Genomic DNA, 17,517 nt, shown 5'->3' on the forward strand with positions numbered 1-17,517 from the left:
GAGTACCACACATTTTATCTTTTCATCCAATTCCCCTCTCAAAGTTTCTGTTGAACCTGTATCCACCCCTCTCTCAGGTGGTGCACTTCAGCTCACAGATCACTGCGGGCTTAAACTAAATGTTAGCTTTTTGCCACTGGTTCATTTGTCAATTATCTCAAATCTTTTCTTTGATTGTCTTTGGAAACAGTTTCTCCCTTTTTATTCCTTCAACATTTGACTTTGAATGTTGGCAATCCCCAGAACTACCACAGCTGTAAGGACTGTTCCAGCTTCTTCACTCTAAGTGATGGAATTGACCCAATATTAAATTACACATACATTCTACTCTTATAATATGCACTAATCTCAGGTAATGCAATGTTGCTTTAGTTTCATAGTTACTGTTTAGGAACCTCACTCCATATTTATGGGAGAATTAAGAACCATAGTCAGAAAGAAAAGTTGCATTCATGTAGTGCCTTTTTCATTCAGAACATTTCAAAGTGCTTTGCAGTCAATGAAGTATTTTCTAAAGTGTGGCACTTTGCACTGTATGTAGTGCATTAACTAATTTGCTCACAGCAACATCTTACAAAGAAACAATGGAGCTCGGGAAACCCGTTTAGATTTTCTTCTTATGAGGCAGCAGGCAGCCGGCAGCCATTTCACCCATTGGATCCTTGCTGGTTACCACCAGAACAACCCCATCAGTACCATTCTCCCTCTTTAGTTCTTTGTAGCTCTGCAATTTATTCTCTCTCACAGGCCCATCAATTCTCCTCTGATTCTTTTTGCTGCTGACATACGCAACAGGCTAATTACAGTGGCCAATTAACCTACCAGCACATCTTTAGGATGTGGGAGGAAACTGCAGAACCTGGAAGAAACCTACTTAGGGAGAACCTGCAGACTCCACACAGACAGCACCCAAGGTCAGCATAAACACAGGTCCCCGGAGCAGTGAGGCTGCAGCGTTAACTGCTGCGCTATTGTGCCGCCTTTCAGAAGATCTGACATCTAGTTAGTCACAGAACGGAATCACAGACACTTTTGGCATAGGAGATTACACCCATTGTGTGTCAATGTTTGCTAAAAGGTACTGAGGCTAATACCTCAGGTGACGGACTAAGAGCTGGAAAGTAGTATTGGTACTGGAATAAACCAATATCAATACCACTTTCCAGCTCTTAGTCCAGAGTCCTAAAAGTTACATCTTGCTTATCCAGGTACTTATTAAGTAAGAGGAGGATTTCTACCTCTACCACCCTTTGGTTCTACTCCACTGCTCTGGATGAAATACTAATTGCAGCTCAAAGGTAACATCTGCACATCCTGGTTTAACATTACAAAGAAGTGCCCTTCTCCGTTAGGCTTGAAATTGGCTTGAACAAAGCAGTAAAGATGTCTTTGATCCTGAAGCAAGTCTTCACCGCCACCTGTCAGCAGGCACTTGTCTTTCAGTCTCCCACTCACATTCATTTAGTTCTCGGGAGACACAAGAGACTGCAGATGCTGGAATCTGGAGCAACAAACTGCTGGAGGAACTCAAGCAGGTCGAACAGCATCTGTAGGAGGAAAGGAATTATCCAGGGATGCAGGGTTTCTACCTGAAACGTCGACAATTCCTTTCCTCCCACAGATGCTACCCGCTGAGTTCCTCCAGCAGATTGTCTGCTGCTTCATTTGGTTCTACCGTAGAACAGTACAGCACAATACAGGCCCTACGGCCCACAATGTTGTACCGACCTTTAAACCTCTCCACTCATTCCTCCTTATTTGCAACTTAAGACATGTTTGATTTCAAGCTTTTACTGGGCATGAATGAATTGCTGGAGCAAAACCAGTTTCTCTCTCCACGAGTGCTGCCTGACATAAAGGACACAAGCAGAGGGAGGCCATTCGGCCCATCCTACCTGTGCTGCCATAAGATCCTTGAAATGGAAAGACTCACAGCCTAGGCGTGTCTCGTTGTAAATGAGGGAAACTTAGTGAGACTTTTTTTTATTTTCTTACGAGTTAATGGGGTTGGAGATGCTTAGAGGTACAGGCTGCTGAGGCTGTTGTCCAGCCTGGCTTGGGCTTCAGGCTCCTGCCGCTCGTCCGGGCCTCCCGCCACTACCTCCTCCAGTCGCTCGGCGTAGTCCTGGTGACTGTAGACGAAGCGCCAGACGGGGCCGGGCAGCAGCTGCTGAGCCTGGTGGCGGCTGTGGGCCCTGCGGACCGCTGCCCGGCATAGATCACGGAGAGCCGGCGGTTGCCGGCACAAGGCCTGCAGGAACTCACGGTGGCAGCGGAACTCCGGGCCTAGTAGGCCGCTGGGCAGCGAGCCACCAGCGCCGGCGATGCGAGGCGGGCAAGAGAGGCTGAGCAGCTTGGCGAGCAGCCGGTGGCGCCTCAGGTTAGGCCGACGCTCCAGGAAGAGGGCAAGGGGAGACTCGCCGAGCTCGGTGCAGAGGCCCAGGTTGGCGCCATGCTCCAGCAGCAGGTCCACCACCTCCTCCCGCCCGCCGAAGCAGGCCTCGTGGGCCGCCGACCTGCCCCGCCAGTCGCGGGCATCGACGGCCGCCCCAGCCGCCAGCAGCGCCCGCACGCAGTCCAGCCCAGCCCCCAGGCGCCGGCCCGCCTTGCCCGAGGCGGCACCCACGGCCAGCTGGAGCGGCGTGCAGCCGCTGCCTGGTACCCGAGCGTCCAGCCTCGCCCCCCGGCCCAGCAGCTCCTCAGTCACCCGCCGGTCTAGCAGGCCGCTGGCCATGTGCAGCGGCGTCATGCCGTGCTGGTCGGTGGCCTCCAGCTCGGCCCCGTGACGGGCCAGCACGGCCACGGCCGGCCAGGCCCCGTGGCGGACGGCCAGGTGCAGCGGCGTGTCCCGGCTCTCGGTGCCGGCCGTAGCGTTCACCTCCACCCCGTGGCGGCACAGCAGGCGGAGGCAGGCCTCGGCCCGGCTCTGCATGGCTGCCATGGCCCTCTCGAACTTGGTCTTGGGCACGATCCAGTCCCGGGCCGTGTTGGGCCAGTGCATGAGGATGAGGTGCAGTGCCCTTCGGCCCCTTGCATCCCTGGTAGGCAAAGAGAGAGATAAGATATCTTTATTGCACACGTGTACGTCGAAACACACAGTTTAATCCATCTTTTGCGTAGAGTGTTCTGGGGGCAGCCCGCAAGTGTCGCCATGCTTCTGGCCCCAACATAGCATGCCCACAACTTCCTAACCTGTACGTCTTTGGAATGTGGGAGGAAACCGGAGCACCCGGAGGAAACCCACGCAGACACAGGGAGAACGTACAAACTCCTTACAGACTGTGGCCGGATTTGAACCCAGGTCACTGGCGCTGTAAAGTGTTACACTAACCGCTACACTACTGTGCCTGCCCATGAGAAACTTCAACCGATAGAAGCTGCATTTAGAGTCAGCCAGCACGGGAACAGGCCATTTGGCCCAAGCAGTCCATGCCAACCAAGGTGCCCCATCCAAGTGAGTCCCCATTTGCCTGCGTTTGGCCCGTAACCTTCTAAACTTTTCCAATCCATGTACCTGTCCAACTATCTTTTAAAAGTTATTATACCTGCCTCAACCACTTTCTCCGTCAGCTGATTCCACATAGGTACCACCCTCTGTGTGTTTGTGTGTGTGTGTGTGTGTGTGTGAGAGAGAGAGAGAAAAAAAGTTGCCCCTCAAGTTCCTATTAAACCTATGCCCCCTAGTTATTGATTACCCAACTCTGGGGGTTGTGGGGGGGGGGGGGAAGGTGGTGAAAACTGAGTGCATTCACCCTTTTTATGCACCTCTATAAGATCACTTCTCAGTCTCCTACGCTCTAAGGAATAAAGTCCAAGCCTGCCCAACCTCTCTCTATAACTCAGTCCCTCAAGTCTTGGCAGCATCCTTGTAAATCTTTTCTTCACTCTTTCCTATAGCAGGGTGACCAAAACTGAACACTATACTCCAAGTGCGGTCTCACCAGCATCCTGCACAACTGCAATGACCTCCCAACTTTTATACTCAATGCCCTGACTTATGAAGGTCATTGTGCCAAAAGCCACCTTCTATAGCAACTTCCACCAACCCAGAGCCAGTCTACCGGGGAGCAATCGCCCCTCTTTCAGTGCAGACAACAGTGGCCAAGTCATCCTATTTTTGCAACCAACAATCAACAGGAGGATATTGGCGGTTGAGCAGCATCTGTGGGGGGTGGTGGGGCAAAGGAATTGTGGACGTTTCTGATCAAGACTTTCACCCCTCAGCCGGGTGGTGTTCCACATCTCCGCGAGGGACACAAGACTCCCCAGATCGCCTTCGCCATTCTGAACAGTAAAAAATAAACCATAAAATAGGAATGGAGACACAAGAGAATGCAGATGCATCAGGACTCTTTCCTCCAGCAGATTGTGACTCCAGATTCCAGTGTTTACAGTCTGTTGTAGTCCCACGTCCTCACATGGGGATCCCTGGCTGGTCACGGTTCAAAATGGAGGATGAGATCCAGGGAGCCTTGTGTCCCTTTGGGAACATGTGGAACACTACCTCCCATGCTATCCACCAGGCCATACCCACCAGCACCTCCTTGCCTGTGGCAGAGTCTCCGTATCCCTAAAGTGCCACCTCAGAACCCACAGAACTGGAATAAAAGCAGGTCATCGTCGGCCCCAGAGGACCACTTCACAAACATTATCCCCAGTATCCTGGGTAATACTGTTAGAGACCGAAGGGGCAACTTTTTCCATGCAGAGGGTGGTGTGTACATGGAATGAGCTGCCAGAGGAAGTGATAGAGGTGGGGACAATTATGGCATTTAAAAGATACTTGGATAAGAATGTGGACAGGACAGGTTTGGAATTGGTTTATTATTGTCACTTGCACCGAGGTACAGTGAAAAACTTGTCTTTGGAGGGATATGGGTCAAATGGAGTGAAATGGGACTAGCTTAAGCAGCGAACAATCTGCTGGAGGAACTCAGCAGGTCAAGCAGCATCTGTGGGAAACGTCAACAATTCCTTTCCTCCCACAGACGCTGCTCGGCCCGCTGAGTTCCTCCAGCAGATTGTTTGTTGCTCCCGATTCCAGCATCTGCAGTCTCTTATGTCTTCATGGGACTAGCTTAGATGGGCATCTTGGTCAGCATGGACAAGATAAGATAAGATTTCTTTATTAGTCACATGTACATTTTACATTGAAACACACAGTGAAATGCATCTTTTGAGTAGAGTGTTCTGGGGGCAGCCCACAAGTGTCACCACGCTTTCGGCGCCAACGTAGCACACCCACAACTTCCTAACCCGTACGTCTTTGGAATGTGGGAGGAAACCGGAGCACCCGGAGGAAACCCACGCAGGCACGGGGAGAACGTACAAACTCCTTACAGACAGCGGCCGGAATTGAACCCGGGTCGCTGGAGCTGTAAAGCGTAAGACTAACCGCTACACTACCGTGCCAAGTTGGGTCAAATGGCCTTCTCCCATGCTGCATTACTCTATGACTATGGAGAAGGCTCACACACAGCTCAAGAGCAGAATACTGCTGTATAACTCTATGACCCTCTCACTTACTTTGCCTCCAGATCAGCTTTGTGTTGAATTAAGCATTCCAAGCTCCTTGCCTTTCGATATGTTGCAACCAAGTGGATTGGTAGGATGGACAACCCCTGAGGATGGTAGAAGTCAGATTATTCATTGAAAAACAAAAAGAAACTGCAGATGCTGGAAATCTGAAATAAAAACACGGTTAGAGATATTCAGGCAGCATTCTGTGGAGACTGAAGCAGTTGGTGTTTCTTTACATCGGAATTGGAGAAGTGAGTAAACAGTGTGTTAAATCAGTTGCAAAGAGAGGAGAGGGCTGGAGACCAAGGTTGTCCCGGTGACACAATGCTCTTGGTTAATAGATTAATGAGGTTATAGAAAACAGAGGAACATGCTGGAACTGAGAGACGCAGAACATCGCGGATACTGGAGATCAGAAACCAAAGAGAACGCTGAAAATGCTCGGTAGATCAGGCAGCATCTGAGAAGAAAGAAATAATATAACATATCCTGTGCTGTAAATTTCCATTCATTCTGTACCAGAGCATCTGGGAAATGGGTCAGTGATACAGTAAGCTGTTGCCACGATCATTTTGGGGTACAAATGTATTTACAAGATGTTTCCAGTGACTTGCTTGACCACTTACTCTGGGAATTGAGGGATATGGGATTAGTGCAAGGAAGTGGCACCAAGATAAAAGATCAGGGATGGCAGGGCAGGCGTGAGGGAGGGTGAATGGCTTACTGCTTGCTTCTACCCTTGCCCCCATCTCTACCCCCTCAATTATAAGGAAAACTGCAAGAGAACTGATCGTGCTCACTGGCCTTTAGCTGTTCTTGTGCTTGAAGCCTTGGCTCGATCAGATCAAATGGATGAATTATAGATTCTTCCTCTATGTGGAATATTTCTCTTGAAAGTTGAGATGTTCAACTCTGGACTTGAACGATCTGGCAAAATTCTCTTAAGGGAGTTGTAGAAAATTATAAAGAGGCCATTCAGCCCTATGTTGTGGAACAGGAGCTACACAGTCTAATCCCACCTTCTAACACTTGATATGTAGTCCTGCGGATCACAGCTTTTCAAGTACACGTTCAGGCACTTTTTAAACATGATGCCTCTATCACTCTTTCAGGCAGTGAGCTCAAGACCCCTCCCATCAGGGTGAAAACATCTTTCCCCATCACCCTTTCAGTCTTTCTACCAACTACTTTAAACTCTGCTTTTTGATCCCTTTGTTAAGGGAATTAAGTTGTTCCTGTTAACTCTATCTGGGCCCCTGAATCTTATATATCTAATTTAAATCCCTCTCACCCTCAATTCCAAAGAAAGCAAACCCAACATATCCAATCATTTCTCATTGCTACATTTTTCCAGTCTTAAAGCCAGATTTTATTGCAACCAATAAAAGATTTGACACAGGTGTTTAATATCCTGAAGGGTTTAAGTAGAGTAAGTAAAGAGGAACTATTTCTAAGTCAATGAGTTCATAAAACAAGGACACAGATTTAAGGTAATTGCAAAATGAAGTGGAGGCAATAAAAGGGAATCCTTTGAGAACAGAAGTAAAAACTGTTCTTATGCGCCGAATGTCAAGGATTTGTCATAGAACAGTACAGCACAGAACAGGCCCTTTGGCCCACAATGTTGTGCCAACATAGCTAGTCCCTCCTGCCAACAGAATGCCCATATCCCTCTCTTTTCCTCACATTCCTGTGCCCATCCAAGCCCTTTTTGAAAGCCCCCAATGAGTTTGCCTCCACCACCCTATCAGGCAACGCATTCCAGGCATCCACCGCTCTCTCAGTAAAAAAAAACATACCCCTCACGTCTGTTCTGAACATACCCCGTCTCACCTTAAATGCATGCCCTGTCGTATTGGATCGCTCAGTAATGGGAAAAAGATATTGCTTGTCCACCCTATCTATGCCCCTCATCATTTTATACACTTCCAACAGATCACCCCTCAGCCTCTGCCGAGAAAAGAGCCCAAGTTTGTCCAGCCTCTCCTGATAGCACATGCCCTCTAATCCAGGCAGCGTCCTAGTAAACCTCCTCTGCACCCTCTCTAAAGCCTCGACATCCTTCCTATAGTGAGGTGACCAGAATTGCACGCAATGCTCTAAATGCGCTGCCTGCTAGGGTGGTGGGTAGTCATAGAAACGGGCCCTGCAGCCCACTACAGCAGTGCCATCATCATGCACCCTTCTATATTGTTCTCATTTTTCCTCTCATGTTGCCATCCACTCCAACCCCTCCACCCCCCCCCCCCGAGTTCTTCTGCTGCCCACCGCCACACTAGGGGCAACTTACAGTTGCCAATTAACCTACCATCTGCACGCCTATGGGGCATGGGAAGAAGTTGGAGTACCTGACGGAAACTCATCGTGCAAACTCCACACAGACAGCGCCAGAGGTCAGGATTGAACCCGGGTCTCTGGAGCTGTGAGGCGGCAGCTCTACCCGCTGTGCCACCCAATGGCGGCTTTCACATTGGAATTGGATAAATCTTAAAACGGGGAGAAAAATCCAGAGGGGTGGGGTTGTGGGACTATTTGGATTGCTCTTTGAAAGGGGTAGCATTGACCTTATCGGCCGAATAGCTTCATTCTTTGCTACACTGTTCTATGATCATTCTGCCTGTTTAATGAGAGGGAGGCTAGGTCCTACCAAGAAGGTTTTAATGTGGAAGGGGAGTTGGGGAGGATCCCATGATCCTTTCAATACTTTGAACTGCCCAGCATGCAAGTTCCAAGAATAATGATTAAATTACATTAGTAGATCATTTTATGACCAATCGTTTATAGAATTAATATAAAAACTTTGGGCAGACTTGCTGGATTTACCTGATTTTGATATATAGGCACCATGGCACAATTTTTCCAGATAGTTATGGGCTCATTGACTGGATGCACTGTCAGCAGGCTTGTGATAGTCTCCTGGTCACCTCTCATTATAGCATCATGAAGCTTGGCGTGGAGATCATTAAATTCTGCCTGGCATTCACACATTATTTTTGAACGTAAGGTTCTTCAGCAGTGGTTCTATAGAGAGCGAGTGTTCAGTAGAGGAACATTCTCTGCTTGTAAGTTCTCCTTGCCAAAAAAAAATACTTGGGGAAAGTTTGGCTGCCGTCACTTGTGGTTGGATTGGGATTTCCACAGCTTCTCTTTTGCTTTGGTGTGGGGCAGAAGTTTCCTGTTGGGAGTCAAGTAAGCGCGATTTTGATTCGTTTTGGGTTGTGATGGTAGCGGATTGTGACATCGTGGTCTTTCTGTTCCCTGTGGAATTCGTATTACAACGTCATCTTCTTGAGTGGAATTTTAGAACCTTGACCAACCACTGATCTGGTACCATTTGGATCTTTGATCCCAATGAATTAGCACTGTATTGGCCGTACTAGTTATGGTGAATAGGACCATTTTTTGGATAACTATCATTATGTCCACTCATTCCTCTGCAGCTGGATAAAACTGGTTAGGCCACACTTGGAGTATTATGTGCAGTTCTGGTTGCCGCATTACAAGAAGGATGCGGAGGCTTTGGGGAGGGTGCAGAAGAGGTTCACCAGGATGCTGCCTGGATTGGAGAGTATTAGCTATATGGAGAGGTTGGGCAAACTTGGATTGTTTTCACTGGAGCATTGGAGGCTGAGGGGGGACCTGATAGAAGTTTATAACATTATAGAGGCATAGATAGTGTAGATAGAGTCTTTTTTCCCAGGGTAGAAATGTCAAAGGGGGCATAGGTTTAATATGAGAGGGGGAAAGTTTTAAGGAGATTTACGAGGCAAGTTTTTTTTACAGAGAGGGTGGTAAGTGCCTGGAAAGTGCTGCCAAGGGTGGCAGTGGAAGTAGATACAATAGTGGCGTTCAAGAGGTCTTGTATGTTAAGATAGATTCTTGACCTCACAATCTACTTTGTCATGGCCTTGCACCTTGTCTGCCTGCACTGCACTTTCTCTGTAACTGTAACACTTTGTTCTGCATTCTGTTATTGCTTTTCCCTTGTACTACCTCAATGCACTGATGTAATGAAATGATCTGTATGGATGGCATGCAAAACAAAGTTTTTCACTTTTCAAGTGACAATAATAAACCAATTACCAATTACATAATGGTTACGTTGTATGCAAACTGCTTTGTTCATGAATATAATTCAGAAAGAAATATATTCACACTGTGTTCTGTTAAAGCCAAGGAACATCTTTCTCCATGCCCCTGACTGCCATGTCCGGATCGGGGACTTCGGATTAGCCTGCAGAGACATCGTTGAGACGTCGGATTCTTGGCCAGCCAAGAGCACAGGAACCAGTGAGTATCGGAGGTGACAGACACATGTTGTCCGGTGGATAGCTCACTTCCCTCTCTGTACGACGATTAAACCAGAAAGCAAGTGGAAGTCTTGCACTATGTAGTTCAGCATTTCACAGCACTGACTTTTTCACCTTCTTTACCATTGACTTTTAGTTAAGTTTTTAAATAGTGCTTTTAATTGCATTTAGAATTTGAGATAATTTGTCCCTGTTCGCAGATTTGTATTCCTGCTGTGCCTATCATAAACTCAGGAAGTTCCGATCGGTCTACAGCCAGTGAAGTTCTTGAAATGTTTTTTTAGAGTATTTTGGAGTACTTCTTGATGAAAACTTTTTCGCACAGAGGGTGGTGGGGATATGGAACGAGCTGCCAGAGGAAGTGGTAGAGGTGGGTACAATTACAACGTTTAAAAGACACTTAGACAGGTACACGGATAGGAAACGTTTAGAGGGATATGGGCTAAATGCAGGAAAATGGGATTAGCACAGATTGGCGTCTTGGTCAGCATGGACGAGTTGGACTGAAGGGCCTGTTTCCGTGCTGTATGAATTAATGAACCACGGACAAGTAGTGCGGCAAGGTCCAACTAAATGGGACATTGCGTGGCAACGAGGGCAGGCACATCCTTCGAAACACTGGCTTTACAGCATGGTGGGTGCCTGGAACGGGCTGCCGGGGTGGCAGTGGAAGCAGATACGATCGTGGCGTTTAAGTGGCTGTTAAAAGAGGCTGTTAAATAGAATATGTAGGGAACGGAGAGATATGGACCACATGCAGGCAGGGATCTAGTTTAATCTGACATCATGTGGGGCACAACATTGTGTGCCGAAGAGCCTGTTTCTGTGCTGTACTCTTTTGTAAAACACAGCAGTAAATTTGTGCACAGCAAGATCCCACAAACTAGCTACATAATTATTTTTGTAAAGTTGACCGAGGTAAGTGTTGGTCATGACACTGGTGAGGACGCCGCTGATTTTCTTTGAAGTTCTTGCTTGTCGTGCTTATGTAAGAGGGTAGATGGGTCCACCTTATCCAAATGATGCGTCTTTGGACAGTGCAGCACTCCCTCAGTACTCCACTGAACTATTGAGTCACCAGATTCTTGGCCAATCAAGACCAAAAGAATCAATGGGTATCGGATGTGACGGACGCGTGTTGATTGAGAGGTGACGGTGCTGTCATCTTTATTTCTCTATTCATGTAAGGGCCTGAGTTATAGGGAGAAGTTGGGCAGGCTAGGACTTTATTCCTTGGAGCGTAGGAGATTGAGGGGTGACCTTATAGAGATGTATAAAATCATAAGGGGGCATAGGGGTGAACGCACACGGTTCTTTTCCCAGAGAAGAGAAACTAAACAACAAAGGGCATGGGTTTAAGGTGAGAGGTGAAAGATTTAAAAGGGGCAACTTCTTCACACAGAGGGTGGTGCGTATATGGAACGAGTTGCCAGAGAAAGTGGTTGAGGCAAGAACAATACCAACATTTAAAAGACATATGGATAAGTACATGGATAGGAGGGATTTAGAGGGATACGGGCCAAGTGCGGGCAAGTGGGAATAGCTTAGATGGGCACCATGGTCGGCATGGACAAGTTGGGCTGAAGGGCCTGTTTCCTGCTGTGTTACTCTATGACTCAATGTATATTAATTAAGGGTCAGATGTATTGGGAAAACTAACTTGTATGTGAATAAAACAAAATAAGATTGTGGAAATACTCAGGTTAGACAGCACCCGTAGAGGGAACATATGAATTGGGAGCAGGATTAAGCCACTTTCCCTCTTGAGCCTGCTCCACCATTCACTAAGATCATAGCTCTCCTCTTTATAATGCCTACCTTGCCTCTCCACTCACGCAGGGTTTCGACCAGAAACGTCGACAATTCCTTTCCCCCTACAGATGCTGCTCGACCTGCTGAGTTCCTGCAGCAGATTGTTGCTTCAACAAGATCATGGCTAATTTGACTGTAACTTCAACCACATTCCCACCTACCCCCCAGTAACCATTTCACCTCCAATTTGATTTTGTTTCCTTCACTTAGGAAGGTAAGTCTCAAATCTGCTGCCAGTTAATTTGGAGTGTCACTGTGGACTTCTTCCTCAGTAGCTAGGTCAAGAACACAGTTATTCAATAGCATTCCATAGCTGAAGAACAGAGGGGTGTGTTGGGGAAGTATAGACAACAAGCAGAGAAGACGTGGGTATGCTTATTCATTGTCCCATGGTGGGTGAAGTCGTTAGGTGATGAGGTCTGTGATAAATTGCTCCTTTTTCTTTTTCAAGATGGAACGGTGTAACTCGTGGACTGCCCCCAAGGATCAGTTCTTGGCCCTCAATTACTTACTATCTGTATCAATGACTTGGAGGAGAGGAGCAGAGTGTACAGTATCCAAGTTTGCCGATGACAGGAAAGTAGGTGGGAAGGCATGGTGCGATAAGGACATTCGGAGTCTGCAACAGGATAGAGATAGGTTGGGCAAAAATTTGGCAACGAGACTTGACTGTAAAAATGTGTGATGACGTGTACTTCAATGGGAGGAATCAAAAGGAGAACTATGACCTAGACTCAGAGAGTTATACAGCATGGAAACAGGCCCTTCGGCCCAACTTGTCCATGCTGTCCGTGATGCCTATCTAAACTGGTCCAACTTACCTGCATTAAATTAGTAATTGGTTTATTACTGTCACATGTTCCCAGGTACAGTTCAAAGCTTTGTTTTGCATGACATCCATACAGATCATTTCATCACATCAGTGCACTGAGGTAGTACAAGGGAAAACAATAACAATGCAGAAGAAAGTGTTACAGTTACAGAGAAAGTGCAGTGCAGGCACACAATAAGGTGCAAGGCCATGACAATGTAGCTTGTGACGTCAAGAGTCCATCTTATCATACTAGGGGACCGTTCAATAGTCTTATAACAGTGGGATAGAAGCTGTCCTTGAGCCTGGTGGTACGTGCTTTCAGGCTCTTGTGTCTTCTGCCCTGAAAGCACGTAGCACCTCCTTTGGCAGCTCATTGCAGCTAACTACCACCCTTAAGTTACCCCTGAGGTTTCCTTTATGGTATATTGGCCTTTACTGCTAGCGGGCTAGAGTTTAAAAATAGAGTATTGTTACAGTTGAGGGACACCTGGGGTCTGTGTGTTGGTTAGGTCTCCTCATTTAAGAAAAAGGCTTTACTAGCATTTATGGATACTGGATGTATCACGGCTTGGTACGGCAACTGCTCCGCCCAGGACCGCAAGAAGCTGCAGAGAGTTGTGGACACAGCCCAGCGCATCACGGACACCAGCCTCCCCTCCTTGGACTCTGTCTTTACTTCTCGCTGCCTTGGTGAAGCAGCCAGCATAATCAAAGACCCCACCCACCGGGGTCATTCTCCCTTCTCTCCTCTTCCATCGGGTAGAAGATACAGGAGCCTGAGGGCACGTACCACCAGATTTAAGGACAGCTTCTATCCCACTGTGATAAGACTAATGAACGGTTCCCTTATACAATGAGATGGACTATGACCTCACGATATATCTTGTTGTGACCTTGCACCTTATTGCACTGCACTTTCTCTGTAGCTGTGACACTTTACTCTGTACTGTTATTGTTTTTACCTGTACTACATCAATGCACTCTGTACTAACTCAATGTAACTGCACTGTGTAATGAATTGACCTATACAATCGGTTTGTAAGACAAGTTTTTCACTGTACCTTGGTACAAGTGACAATAATAAATCAATACCAATACCAATTTGTGAAAAAATTCACTTACCAACTTCCTGGGATAAGATAGATTGTCCAGTCATGAATGGCTATAGAAGTTAAACCCATATTATTTGAGCGTGGAAGAATAATGAGTTATCTTACTGAAAAATAAGATCCTAAGGGGGCAGAACAAGGTGCATATTGAGCTGTTTCCACTAGTGGGAGAGTCCTGAACGGGGAGACATAGTTACAAGGGGCCGGCCATTTAAAACTTGAGGCGCATCGGAATTTATTGTTGCTCTGGAATTCTTCACCCTGAAAGTTGTGGAAGCTGGATCATTGGAGGGATATAAATTTTTGAAAGATCGGGGAATTCTGGGCTGTGGGGTGCAGGAGAGGAGTTGAGACCTGGGGCAGATTAGCCATGATTGTATAAAACCGAGGAACTGGCTTGAGGCACCAAATGACCCACTCCTTCTGCTCTTTTTTTGTGTCACAAATAAGGTGCTGAAGGAACTCAGCGGGTCGGGCAGCATCTGTGGAGGGAAACAAACAGTCGATGCTTCAGGTCGAGACCCTTCATCTTGTGTTCACAGGAATCTATTTTCAGTTCGCTGACCTTGTTCTTGGCAACTCTCTTGAACTCAGCGAACAGCATCTGAATGCCTGAACAGGCACATTATAAATTCCGAGACACAACCCTTGAGTTCAGCAATTTCAGAAAATTGCTCTGCTATTTACACTTACACTATCTGTAGACCCACATATATTGCTTTAGTTATCTTCCAGCATTCTCTTGTTTTATTTCAGATATCCAGCATCGACATTGCCATGTTTTTGTATCGCCTATTGTACACTATTCAATGAATAGCTGGGAACCCTAATAATCCCATTTCCAACCTCCTTCAGTCCAACAACCCTCTGATATTTTTGGTCTCACCCATTTCTTATCCCATTGCACATTCTCTGAATTCCCATCGGCAGCCAAGCCTTCAGCTATTTGGACCTTAAACCCTGGAATCCTCTCCCTAAATATCTCCACCTCTCCCTTCACTGCTTTAAGATGGCTTTCTAAACTTGTCTCTTCCTGCTCCCGTGCCCTGACATCTCCCGAGAAGGTTCACTGTCACATTTTGCAGTATTTTGCTTCTGACCTTTTCTATTTCCTCTTTTCATGCAGATCCAAAACACACCTCGGGAGTTGGAACCTGTCTGTATGCTTCCCCCGAACAACTAAGAGGCTCTCACTATGATTTTAAGGTACACGTTTTTTTTGTTAAAAACAGGACTCCTATTTAATTCCATTTATAATTCATGTATTCACCTGGCCAGCACTCTAACTGTGGCACAGCAAGAGGAGCTGCTGCCTCATAGCTCCAGCAACCTGGGTTCAGTCCTGACGTCGGATGCTGTCTGTGGTGCTCCTGTCTACATCAATGGTGCTGAGGTCAAGAGGGTTGAAAGCTTCATGTTCCTGGGAGTGAACATCACCAATTGCCTGTCCTGGTCCAACCACATAGATGCCACAGCCAAGAAAGCTCACTAGCTCCTCTACTTCCTCAGGAGGCTAAAGAAATTTGGCATGTCCCCTTTGACTCTCACTAATTTTTATCGATGCACAATAGAAGGCGTCCTTTCTGGACATATCACGGCTTGGTGTGGCAACTGCTCTGCCCGTGACTGCAAGAAACTGCAGAGAGTTGTGGACACAGCTCGGCACATCACGGAAACCAGCCTCCCCTCCATGGACTCTGTCTACACTTCTCGCTGCCTCGGTAAAGCAGCCAACATAATCAAAGACCCCACCCACCTCAGACATTCTCTCTTCTCCCCTCTCCCATCAGGCAGAAGATACAAAAGCCTGAAAGCACGTACCACCAGGCTCAAGGACAGCTTCTATCCTGCTGTTATAAAAGTATTGAACGGTCCTCTAGTACCATAAGGTTGGCTCTTGACCTCACAGTCTACCTCGCACCTTATTGTCTGCCTGCACTGCACTTTCTCTGTAACTAACACTTTATCCTTTATCCTGTATTGTTTTCCCTTGTACTACCTCAATGCTCTGTGTAATGAAATGATCTGTATGGATGGCAGGCAAAACAAAGTTTTTCGCTGTACCTCGGTTCATGTAAAAATAATAAATCAATTTACCAATTCCTCCTATGATTACATGGTTTTCCCCCAGGTGCTCTGATTTTCTCCCACATCCCAATATGTGCGGGTTAATTGCCCCGAGTGTGTAGGTGATTGATAGAATCTGGAGGGAATGTGGCAAAGGATAAAAGAAGAAAAAGATTTCTTTATTAGTCACATGTACATCGAAACACAGTGAAACGCACCTTTTGCGTAGTGTTCTGGGGGCAGCCCGCAAGTGCCGCCACGCTTCCGGTGCCAACGTAGCATGCCCACAACTTCCTAACCCGTACACCTTTGAAACGTGGGAGGAAACCGGAGCACCCGGAGGAAACCCATGCAGACATGGGGAGAACGTACAAACTCCTTACATACAGTGGTCAGAATCGAACCCGGGTCACTGGTGCTGTAATAACATTACGCTAACTGCTACACTGGTGCTTAGTGTCAGTTTGGACTCAGTGGGGTGAAGAGTATGTTTCTGTGCTGTATGACTCTCGATTTTCAGAGTCGGGGTCATAGATTGCAGGATGTATTTCAGGATGATGGGGTCAGACACGTAGATGTTTGTAGGGTATGAGAACGGGGCTCACATAGAGGATAAACACTGATGGTGTGGTTGGCGTGACTGGACTGCTTCTGTGTTTTAACAGCAGCGTATTTCTATCTGCACTTTCAGTCGGATATGTACAGTGTCGGCATCATCTTACTGGAGCTCTTTCACCCCTTCGGAACTGTGATGGAAAGGACAAAGATAATCACAGCACTTCGAGAAGGCCACATCCCGGAAGACTTTGCACAACAGTGGCCAGTACAAGCTAAATACATTAAGATGCTAACCAGCAAAGTTGCCTCCCACAGACCAAGTGCAGATGAGATGCTGGCCAGTGAACTCTTCTGTTCTCTCAAGGTAATCTGTCCTTGGCCCTGGTGGTGTGTGTTCTCAAGAAGAGAGAATGACCGGGGTGGGAGGGATCCTTGACTGTGTTGGCTGCTTTCCCGAGGCAGCGGGAAGTGGAGGGGAGGCTCAACTGGGCTGTGTCCACAACTTGCTGTAATTTCTTGTGGTCTTGGGCAGAGCAGTTGCTGTACCAAGCTGTGATGCATCCGGATAGTTTGCTTTCCAAGGTGCATTTGTAAAAATTGGTGAGGGTCAATTTATATAAATGATACTAATGTGAACGTACAAGGCATGGTTAGTAAGTTTGTCAATGATACTGAAGTAGGTGGTGTTGTAGACAACGTAGAGGTTATGAAAAATTACGGGGGGAATCTTGATCAGCTGGGTATGTGCGCTGAGGATTAGCAAATAGCTTTCAATCCAGATAAATGTGAGGTATTGCATTTTGGGAGATCAAACCAGGGTAGGACTTATACAGTGATTGGTAGGACTCTGGGCAGTGTTGTAGAACAGAGGGACTTAGGAGTGCAAGTGCATAGTTAATAGAAAGCGGCATCACAGATAGATACGGTGGTGAAGAAAGCAGTTGGCACGGTGGCCTTCATCAGTCAGGGCATTAAGGGTTGGGAAATTACGTTGGTGAGGCCGCACTTGGAGTATTGTCTACAGTTTTGGTCACCCTGCTATAGGAAAGATGCTATTAAACTAGAAAGTGCATAAAAGATTTACCAGGATGTTGCCTGGACTTGGGGGCCTGAGTTACAGGGAGAGGTTGTGCAGACGAGGACTTTATTCCCTGGAACATAGGAGATTGAGGGGTGACCCAATAGAGGTATATAAGATCATGAGGGGCATAGACAGGGTGAAAGTACAGTCTTTTTCCCAGGGAGGGGGTGCTAAAAACAAGAGGCCATAGGTTTAAGATCAGAGGCGAGAGATTTATAAGGGACATCAGGGACAGCTTCTTCACAA

The 17,517-nt window shown here is 47.0% G+C and overlaps 2 protein-coding genes across 6 annotated transcripts in view; one reads left to right on the forward strand and one right to left on the reverse strand.

Moving 5' to 3' along the window:
- Window positions 1-17,517, forward strand: part of eif2ak1 (eukaryotic translation initiation factor 2-alpha kinase 1) — a 46,804-nt gene that overhangs the window by 21,259 nt on the left and 8,028 nt on the right. For 3 of the 5 annotated variants that reach the window (XR_007956757.1, XM_052021138.1, XM_052021139.1), the window contains exons 12-14: window positions 9,693-9,810; window positions 14,692-14,771; window positions 16,324-16,554. Coding sequence is in view for 3 of the 5 variants with exons in the window: in XM_052021138.1 (XP_051877098.1) it covers window positions 9,693-9,810; window positions 14,692-14,771; window positions 16,324-16,554 (429 nt within the window). In the remaining 2 variants the exon portion in view is untranslated. Of the gene's footprint in view, window positions 1-9,692; window positions 9,811-14,691; window positions 14,772-15,355; window positions 15,455-16,323; window positions 16,555-17,517 lie in introns of those variants that run through there. The other 2 variants (XR_007956758.1, XM_052021140.1) reach the window with 2 other exon arrangements.
- Window positions 2,018-8,508, reverse strand: LOC127573957 (ankyrin repeat domain-containing protein 61-like). The gene is made up of 3 exons (XM_052022582.1): window positions 8,320-8,508; window positions 5,527-5,621; window positions 2,018-3,038 (listed from the first exon to the last, which is right to left on the reverse strand). Exons 1-3 carry the CDS (start codon window positions 8,506-8,508, stop codon window positions 2,018-2,020), a joined length of 1,305 nt encoding a protein of 434 aa, XP_051878542.1.

Source organism: Pristis pectinata, chromosome 8 (genome assembly GCF_009764475.1).
Source record: "Pristis pectinata isolate sPriPec2 chromosome 8, sPriPec2.1.pri, whole genome shotgun sequence".
Classification (NCBI taxonomy): Eukaryota; Metazoa; Chordata; class Chondrichthyes; order Rhinopristiformes; family Pristidae; genus Pristis; species Pristis pectinata.

Bases quoted from the DNA above. Each gene is read 5' to 3' on its own strand.
- LOC127573957 (XM_052022582.1), bottom strand. From the start codon at position 8,508: ATGTGTGAATGCCAGGCAGAATTTAATGATCTCCACGCCAAGCTTCAT. The intron at 5,622-8,319 runs GTTTTTATATTA...TACCATCCTCAG, and splicing joins ATCCAGCAAGTCTGCCCAAA to GGGTTGTCCATCCTACCAAT. The intron at 3,039-5,526 runs GTAAGTGAGAGG...TTTGCCTACCAG, and splicing joins AAAGCTGATCTGGAGGCAAA to GGATGCAAGGGGCCGAAGGG.